Source organism: Rhododendron vialii, chromosome 4a (genome assembly GCF_030253575.1).
Source record: "Rhododendron vialii isolate Sample 1 chromosome 4a, ASM3025357v1".
In the NCBI taxonomy this organism is placed as follows: Eukaryota; Viridiplantae; Streptophyta; class Magnoliopsida; order Ericales; family Ericaceae; genus Rhododendron; species Rhododendron vialii.
The window spans coordinates 3,816,310-3,826,049 of NC_080560.1; the positions used below are offsets into that span (position 1 = coordinate 3,816,310).

A 9,740-nucleotide genomic window follows, 5' to 3' on the forward strand; every position below is an offset into this window, starting at 1 on the left:
TGAAGAAAATAAGAATTTTATGGGCAGTGAATACTTTTCCTCCTTTTCTCTCAAACCAAACAAGTGAAAATTAAGGGCACAAGCCACAAACCCTTGCGCTAACAAAACCCGCCGAGAGGAACAGTCCCGCCTTCAAAACGCTCCCTCCACATCCCCTTCTCTCTCTCTCTCTCTCTCTCTCTCTCTCTCTCTCTCCAAAACCTCCACCACACACAGAGAGTGCTTTTAATTCCTTCTCTTTTCAAGTTCGATGGCCGAAGCTTACGACGATTCCTCGGTCGTCGAGAAGCTCTACGAGTACGGCGAACGCCTCAGCGAGGCCAAAGACAAGTCCCTAGTTAGCTCCTTTCTTCTTCCTCTTCAATTTATGTATATTATTCGCTTCTTTTGTTTTCCTAGGGTTTCATAATGCTTCGAGTTACTCTTTACGTACTACTTTGTTTTCGGTGTGGCGAAAACCACAGCTGGCACTCAAAAATATCTGACATACTTAATACGAGAAAAAAATACTCCGATAGTGTGTGTGCTGAAGTTAACCATTCATAATACCAAAAAATCACACACTTTTATAGTTTAATAATCCGTCGGCATAGTGTGCTCGGTTTGAAGATGGCTATGGAAAAAACATAGTGTCCTCGGTTTGGTATCTATAGGAACGGAACTCGATGTCCTGTCAAATTCGAACATTGACCAATGTTGATTCTATAATCAAATTTTCATAGAAGTTTCTTGAAAGAATGATTTTTTCTGTGGAATTTGTCTGAGAGGGGGACGATTTTTCTCTTCGTGGAATGATAGTGTTTCTTCGCAGAACTATTTGTGTTTGGACCTGGGTGTGGCATGTGCCACTCCCCCCGCTAATTGCCTCTGGCCCTTTTTGTTTTGTATTTTGGTTGTGTTTAGCATGTTGGTGACTACGCGGCCATAATCAAAGCTGCTAGTGAAGGTACTGTTAAGGTCAAGCAATTGGCTGCACAGCTTATTCCCAAGTTTTTCAAGTACTTTCCGACTCTTTCGGAGGATGCTTTCGGGCAGCAGATGTTTCTTTGCGAGGACGAGGAGCTTGGGGTTAGTTTCTTACTCCCGTTCAAATATGACGAAGTTATTTTTCTTCACAATCAATAGTTTGTCCTCATTATTTTAGGGCTCGTTCGATTGTAGGGAAATGAACGTACGAGAATGTTTAACTTTTCTGCATTTCTCAAAGTGAATAATTAGTAGGAACGTTGTGGGACCCACGTCTCTAACTTTTTCCTCTAGGATTAGCTTTCCCTCAAAACTTGTCTTGCAAAAAACACAAGAATTTGCAAGAATATTGTTTCTGTTACTTCACTTTCGCTAGAATCTTCTTGGGAATAATTTTACTTCTTTAATTTATTGACAAGTGAACGAAGCGTTAACATATACATGGATAAGTTAAAAGTTGTAAATTGTATAAAGTTCCTAACTAAATTCATTTGATCTCTTTCTGTCTGTTGATTTCCGAAGGTGCGAGTACAAGCAATTCGTGGACTTCTTCTTTTTTGCAAGGATACCCCAGAAAATCTGTCCAAAATTGTTGATATTTTGGGGCAGCTCCTCCACCAAGCAGGTATTATTCTCTTCGAGGTTCATATTGTCCCCTTTTAAAACTGATTTAATTGCTTATTATGTCATGCTAAATGTCCTTGACTGTTCTAGGAGAAAATGTGGAGCGCGATGCTGTGCATAAAGCCTTAATGTCTTTGTTGCGGCAGGACATAAAAAGTGAGTTTTTTTCTGTGGTCGAAAGTTGGAATCTTTATGCAGATGTTAGTTATATATTTTGATCCTGCTGATGTCTTTTTCCCTTCACAATTTTTTTGTATAGTGACATAACACTCATTATGTTTGCTCCCTGTGCCAGTCGTTATTGCAAAATAGTTAGTACCAATAATCTATCTTAAGTGAAATGGATTAGGCTTCTTGGAAAACAATAACAAGAATAACTCACGGCATGACAGATGTCTAACAGGGTTGAGTATGCCACTAGGTTAGACTTCTGCTGGCCTAAGTTTTGTGGCCAGGACAGAATTTGTTTTGGGTTTTGTGGTGTTGGCTCTCGTACAAGTTATTGTTAGCAGGGCAAGTGATTAACAATTAGCCGTGGCAAAGCAGCATACACTGGACTGGAATATATCACAAGGAGAAAATGGAATAATAAAGAATAAAGGCCACATTTGAGGTAAAGTGGATATTTAAAGGGTGATAGGTCAGATTATTTAATGTATGTGTTAGAAAGGGATGGATTTTAGGAGACGGTGGAGAAAATGGATTATGTTGGCGCCTTGGTGGTGGTTTTAGGATGCAAGTCTTTCTATATTGATGAACATGATGCTGGTCGGTTTATTTCAGACATGTAGCCATGTATGGGATAGAGGAACGGCGATCCTTGTCACCATTGCCTGTCATCTTGGTTATTGAAACTTCGGGTAAGATGTTGGGCAGCACAGTGGATGGTGAATAGGGCTGCAGGATATGTTATTTACTTTTTCTTGATGATTCAAGTGTTTTTTTTTTTTGTTGCGTGTTATTGAGTAACCTCCGATGTGTTGGATTTTGTTTCAAGGCTGTTTTGGGTTTGAAGGTTAATGTGGGAAATGGTTAGTTAATTCCTATTGGCAAAGTGTTTATTTGATATTCTTGCATCCATCCTTGGTGATTGGAGAGGAGTGGTTACCTCTACTTGAGCATGGGCATTCTGTCCCTTATACGCCTCAAAGGTGTCTGTCTGGCTGCACGTTCTTCAGGCTTTATGTTCTACATAGTTGGGAGACTAACATGCAGTTTTGGCTTCCAGGAGAGGGAGCTTTGGTTTCCTTGTTATCTTAGCATCTCTTGTCTTGTCCCTGGGGGAAAAACGGTTCTCTTTCCATTTGCAGATTTATCCTATTTGTCAACATATCAGAGATATTGACAAGTATGGGAGATTGAAATGTTACATTTATAGATTGTAAAAGCCAAAGGAAAAAAAATATCATTTCTTGGTGATAAGAGGTGCATGAGATTATGATGTATGGCATTGTGATTTGTGACTAGTGACTACCTTTTATATAGAGGCTTCAATCTATCTTACGTACTGCATATTAATGTTTCTCATCATTTGTTTAACACATTTAATACATTTGTGACCTGCTTTTTTGCAAACAGTACCCCTAATCCATGCTTGGTTTTTGTATTTTGGTGCTGTACTTTGTAACTTATCTGTTGTGCTATTTATGGAATCATTTTCTTTCTCTTTTTTTTTTTTACAATTAAGCTCTTGTTTTTCCATTTGGTAGATCTAATGCTATTTGCTTGCTGCAGCCTCCTTAACAGTTTTGTTTAAGTACGTCATTGGGAACCCCGATGAACCTAGTGCTGAGGAAGGCATCCGTGAAAAGGTTTTATTCTTTATCAGGGATAAGGTGCGACATTTCCCAATGCTGTCATTGATAAGTTCCTTTTTTCCCGACATAGCTGAATATTAAATGCTGTAAATTTTCAGGTATTCCCACTTAAAGCAGAACTATTGAAGCCACAGGAGCAGATGGAGAGGCATATAACTGATTTGATAAAACAGGTATGGTCCTGTTCACAACTATTTATTCTCTGTTTTGTTTAAACAATATTTCCTCATTGTATGCCCTGCATCTTTTGTGAATACGGGTGACTTCGTTCCATTTTCCCATCAATAATCGGATGACGTGTTTTGGGTCCTTATTTTGTCAGCCCTTTTTTTTTTTTTGCTCAGTGATTTCGTTAGGCCTTTGGGTTCTTCATATTTTTGAGTAGTTGATTGAATATTGTCCCAGAGTTTGCAAGACGTGACGGGAGAAGAATTTAAAATGTTCATGGACTTCTTGAGAAGCTTGAGTTTATTCGGGCGGAATGCTCCTGTTGAGCGTGTTCAGGAGCTTGTTGAAATTATTGAAGGGCAGGCAGATCTAGATACGCAGTTCAATGTGAGTACTCACCCCCACCAAAAAAAAAGTGAAGAGAGAAAAGGGAGAAAATTGGGAAACTGTTATGGTAAACGTATTATATGCGTTTTCTCATTTATGATAAGCTATTGCGAGAGTTCATTTTGTGGTAAGTTTTCAAATTATTAATGTCATTGCTGAAAACTGAGACTTGCTGCTTGTCTCTGGTGCGCGCTGGCCCTCTTGTTATTGTTTGAGTTGCTTCTGTATCTTGGTTGTCTGCAATTAATTTGTTGTCAATTAAACTAGTTAAATTTTGGAGGGAGTATGTTTTGTGGAATGAGAAATCTTAACCCTTTTCTACAAGCAAGTACTGAACTTTCTCCACTTGGAAGTAGACGAGAGCATGAAGCAATGCTTGAATAGAATTTGGATTATGTCCTTTTGACATGACTATGTGTCCTTATGTACATTTATATGTCTTTTGAATTTGAAAAAGTTGAAAGTAAGTAGATAATGCTTGCCTGCTAATAGTATGGGTGGGAATATCTTGCCACTTCAAAAGGGGATGGTGCAGGGTGTAAATCTTTATTGTGGTTATTACGTTTTGTACGATACAATAGTAGCAAGAGTTGTCTACCTTTATTATTTTTAACTCATTATGGAAACACATATGATAGACAGTTTCTTTGACAGACTTCGAAGATGTAGAAGGTTTCTTGGTTATTTGTTATTTATTTGGTGCATTGAGACTACTATGCATGCCAAATACTGAAGCAAGAAAACAGGTTTCAGAGGGTAAAAAGCAACTTTTTATCAGATCCATCTTAAGGAGGGTCACTTTTTTCCGCGTATTTTACAGTTCTTTTTATTCTAAATTGTTATTTAGAGATAGTTCTTGCTCTAAACCATTTGGGTAGTGGGCTAGTGGCCTTTTTGTTCTCTAGATGTTTCCCTTTGTATGTATCCTGTATACAATTTTTTGACATCACCCTGTGTTTTTAGTGGTTAACATAGAAGCATTATCATTGTAAACTGAAATTAGACACTATAGTTTGCAAGGGTGATGTATTTTTAAGGAAGACGAGATTTTTCTGATGAGGAATCATATTTTAGTAACATTGCATGTTTTCTATTTCCTGCGGATTTTTAGTTTATATGTTTGACTCGTTCCTATCTTGCTTATGAAACCCTTGCTGCTGCAGGTGTCTGATGGTGATCACATTGATAGATTAATATCTTGCCTGCATATGGCTCTTCCATTTTTTGTGGTACAAGCTGTATTCGCAATTGTGTTGCTCAATCTGACGGATTATATGATTGTCTGATGCCTTATCTTTTAATATATATATTTTTCAATTTTCAGATGGGTGCATCAAGCAGCAGGTTTGTCAACTATTTGAACAAGCATATCTTACCAGTTTTTGACAAGGTATTTTGTACTGTCTGCGAAGTGCTAACTATTTGTTTGGAGATTTAAGATAGGAGTACAGGTTGTAGGTGCCCTTGAATCAGGCGAGCATCAGTTAGCCTATCATTCCTGAACTTTGTTTTAGCCAAGTTTTGCAAGTTTAAGCTGCATACTTCTTCTTCTTGTTATCAGTTCACCAAATAGAAATATTTCTGCTTGACTATTTGTTGATTGCCTTAACTTCTCTGTGTTGCACGTGTACTCTCTGCTGATTTTTTCATTTTGTGGCACTTAATATATTCTAATGATGATTTATCCTGTCAGCTTCCTGAAGAACGAAAAGTGGACTTGCTCAAGAACCTTGCGGAATGTTCATCTTATGTTCCACCACAGGATTCCCGCCAGCTTCTGCCTTCTATTGTTCAACTTTTAAAGGTAGACTTGCGTATATGATGTGACATGAGACATGTAGTATTGTGTATAGAAGTTAATAGGAGAGTATGTGGTGATAACGTCTTGTCTTGCCTTACCCTGTTCACCCTGAAGTGATTGATTTATGGTTTTATCGCTGTTGGTAATCTAGCAGTTGTGTTGCATTTTTGAATTTCTCTATAGGATAGTTATGGCTTAGAAGCTGTTGGTTCTTGGGCACCAATTTCTCTTCAGAAATCTGTCTCATGCTACTATTTGTTTTTTGTTTTGACACTTTACATGGACTCTTTCTTTACATTCTTTGTGGTTTTCCTGTCAGAAACACATGGTTCGGAGAAAGCTTGAGGAGATGAACTTTACTTTCATTGAGTGTTTATTGTACATATTTCACCATTTAGCACATAAAGTAAGTAGCTTATTACTTTCCGGTTCTGTTTTTTTCTCTTCTCCTTTTCATGCAGTTTATGTTTGACCTATATTTTTCTATTGGTTATTGTAGACTCCTAATGCCACAAATAGTCTATGTGGCTACAAGATTGTCACTGGCCAACCTTCTGATAGGCTTGGGGAAGATTTCTCAGAGAACCATAAAGACTTCACTGAGAGGTGCTTCACACCATCTAGTTTTCATTCCTATTTCCTTGCATTGATTGTCAAATGTGCATACCTTGGAAGCAAATGAATTACAGAGCAAGGCAACGTAGAATATAGCATGCAATAGAAAATTATCAATGGTTTGAATGTGGCCTGGACCCTGGTTGGTTTTGTTTTGATCTCAGACATTGTGTTTTATTTAGTTTGGAAGAAAAGCATTATGCTTTTCTTGTTTACTGCAATACTTTAGATGTCGTTACGTCCAAGACACGTTTTCATGTAGGGTGTTGTGATCCATGTAGTATCCTAGTGGCGGATTTATGGACAGTAAGTAATAATTCCGACAAAACCAACATCTCCGACTTTAGGTGATGGGTATTGGTTACCAAGATTTTATGTTTCTGCTACATAATTTCCCTGTCCAATAGCAAGGTGGTTCCTAATACCTACTCTTCCCCTATTTCTCTATTTTTGCGTTAATAGGTAGGAGAATATTTACAAACATTAGGAGAAGTACATCTAAGCAGACAATCTATTACATGGGAAACTCCAACAGCACGATTAAGCATGTATATAACTAGCAAGCGGAGTGGTAGCCCAGGGGTAGGCACCATGTACTCCTATGCATTTGCCTGGTGTTCAAACCTCACTAACTACAATTAACACTACTCACTTACGCCGAGCAAAAAATTTTTTTTTTGAAGAAAGAAAGCCCATAACAGGGAATTACAACCAACTAAATGAGGAACTCCATACTGGGGGAGAATTTTTATATTTGTTGCTCTACCAACTGGAAACATATGGGTGGGGCCGACCTAACTTACTCAGTTCTCAAGCCGGTCTTTCGCATCAAGAGTCATGAATGTACTGAGATTCTGTCTATTTTCCAACATAGTGGATTACAGGTTTTCTTTTTTTCATTTTTAGTTTTGTTTGAGACAAATACAGAGTTTGACACCTTTGCGGTTTTTGGTTGATGATATGCAGGTTGAGAACCATTGATGATTTAGCTAAGGCAATGGTGAAGAAACTAACCCAAGGAATGACAGAGCAGAACAAAGCGATGTCAGCTGCTAAAACTGATGAAGAAAAGAATATCATAGTGGGTTTTCCACATCCTTTTATTTTCTTACCTGACCTGAAATGGACTCTAGTTTTAGCTATTTTCTCTCTGTATATATGCTTTATCTATTTCTCCGTTGTTCATATGCAGAAGAAACAGAAGCTGAATTCCACCATAGGGCTCCGAACCTGCAACAACATACTGGCCATGATCCAGGTGAATGTTTTTCCATATGCCTTTCTAGTGAGTTATTCTAAGAATGCTTGAGCAGTTGTTTGACTGTTTTTCTAACGTTCAAAATGCCAGCCATTACATTCAAAATCACCCTCATTCATTGGGGATCAGAAAATTAACTTGTCATGGAAAGAAGCAGTGAAACCCTCAGTGCCATCAACTGCTCCTGTTGCTGGGTATGAGATAAAACCACCCATCATCTATTTTATCTTGTTGTCGTCATCATATTTTCTAGGGAAAATTCTTTTCTTTCAAAATCAGTACTCCTAGTATATATGTGGTATGTATGTCTCTTCTATTTTTGTAATATTATTCTTTCTTCTTCGATACTGTTTGGTTCACCGGAATGATTTTGGAAAAGAATGGAATGGTCATTCCTTGGCCTGCCATAGAATGACCATTAATCTAAGTTGGTGAATGATGATTCCATTGGAAATGTACATAATGGATTTTTTTGGTACCAAATATCAGTTGAGCATTTGAATGCCATGATAATCCCATTCCAACTTCATTCTAGTAAACCAAACACAGCCTTCTTCTTCTTGTTAATAATGGCAATATAATTGAACGACTACAGCAATAAACGTGCGGCTGCTGGTGCAAATGGGTCTGGCAATTATGCAGTCAAAAAGGGCAGAGGAGCGGGTGGTGTGCAAAACCAACTGGTGAATCGGGCATTGGAGGGTTTATATCATGGCGGCAGAACCAGCAGCAGAGGTAGGGGTCGTGGTGGTGGACGTGGGAGAGGAAGTGGTTTCCGTTAGCGCTGTCCACTTCCAGGCTTAGGTGTACTGTCATGAAACAGCTACTGACCATTTTCTGCTTGTGTATTGAGCTTTCTTGTAGGCATTTACAGTTTCACCTTGTTCTTAGAAAAGGAAAAACAAATCCTATGGCATTATGGGCTAACAATTCTTGTTTAGGTGTTTTAGAAAGGAAAAGAGAAACAGTTAGCTGAATATTTTTCTTCTCATTGTTATTGAGCTCTTTTAAGCATTTACTGTCCATTATTCTTGGAAAAGAAGCAATAGTAGAGGTATGGTTTAAGTAGTCAAGTTCCAGGCTAAACTTTCATATTGATTGAATTCTATCCCCTCAGTTGTGTTTTCTCTCTAACTTACATCCTCCAATTTTTCCATTTTCGTTTCTCTAATGAGAATTTCGCAACGATAATAAATTTTTTTTCCTGGGCTTTTTGACGAGCAAACGGTAAAAAGTCCTTTTCAAAACCAGAAAGTTTGCCCAAGGCTAAAGCTTTAAGGGGGAAGGAAAAAACTGGTTTTGTAGGCATTTCAAACACGGAGAGAACTAGGGGTTTTTCTTTTGCTTCTGTAGGTTTTTGTATTTTGGTTTATAAAAGCAAATGAATTGAGAAAAGAAAAGAAAAGAAAAAGATATGGCTTGTCTCCGGACTCTTCGATATAGAACACCCCTCCTAGATATAGAACAGCGCCTCTCAGCCTCCAGTCTCTCTTTTTGACCATTAGCTCCCTTTTTCCCCCACTAAAATTTGTGTGGCCAATGTATTTGATGGAGATGTAGTAATAGTTTCAAGAAAATCAATACTCCTAGACAGAGAGACCCACTTATTGTTTGCTAGCATCTTTGTTAAATTTGGCACATCTGTTAGCATTCTACACGATTTATCACACTCTAGCACACATATTAATACAAACATTGTGGCACAAAAAATACATTTTTATTTGCTTGTCCTTAATACACACAATTAAAACACTAAATATCAAACTTATTGCGATGCTCTAACAAGGGAAGGGTTTCCCTAACACTCTAAGAAGATCCTTGCCTTGGATGCTGTAATATTTTCTATGACAAGAAAGGAATATGTTCCATGACAAAGAAAGGAAAATGTTCCATGTTTAGAGGCAGGCATGAGGCATCCAAAAGCTCCCATCAGCTGTCGTTGATCAGGCCAAGGCTTCTTCACCTTTGCTTTGGCAAAATATGAGAAATAAACTACTCCTATAAGGCTACTCCTTTTCCTTTTTGCCAAACTTGGCATATTTCTCCTTGTGTATTCTAAACTGTTTTGGTTTTCTTCTTTTATGGGCTTATGCTTGTATGAGGA

At 38.0% G+C, this 9,740-nt stretch overlaps 1 protein-coding gene across 1 annotated transcript; it reads left to right on the forward strand.

Moving 5' to 3' along the window:
• Positions 1-62: 62 nt before the first annotated feature.
• LOC131323379 (apoptosis inhibitor 5-like protein API5) lies at positions 63-8,709 on the forward strand. The gene is made up of 16 exons (XM_058355138.1): positions 63-337; positions 904-1,068; positions 1,489-1,591; positions 1,681-1,746; positions 3,325-3,425; positions 3,506-3,580; positions 3,813-3,962; positions 5,126-5,191; positions 5,287-5,352; positions 5,656-5,766; positions 6,083-6,169; positions 6,263-6,369; positions 7,345-7,459; positions 7,571-7,636; positions 7,727-7,830; positions 8,232-8,709. The coding sequence occupies exons 1-16, from the start codon at positions 251-253 to the stop codon at positions 8,416-8,418; spliced, it is 1,656 nt and encodes a 551-aa protein (XP_058211121.1). The 5' UTR covers positions 63-250; the 3' UTR covers positions 8,419-8,709.
• The last annotated feature ends 1,031 nt before the right edge of the window (positions 8,710-9,740 follow it).

What these genes read in the sequence shown, in the direction of transcription:
- LOC131323379 (XM_058355138.1), top strand. Translation starts at nt 251, where the DNA reads ATGGCCGAAGCTTACGACGATTCCTCGGTCGTCGAGAAGCTCTACGAG. An exon ending in ATCTAGATACGCAGTTCAAT is followed by an intron (nt 3,963 to 5,125) that starts GTGAGTACTCAC and finishes TTGCTGCTGCAG; the next exon opens with GTGTCTGATGGTGATCACAT. An exon ending in CATAAAGACTTCACTGAGAG is followed by an intron (nt 6,370 to 7,344) that starts GTGCTTCACACC and finishes GATGATATGCAG; the next exon opens with GTTGAGAACCATTGATGATT.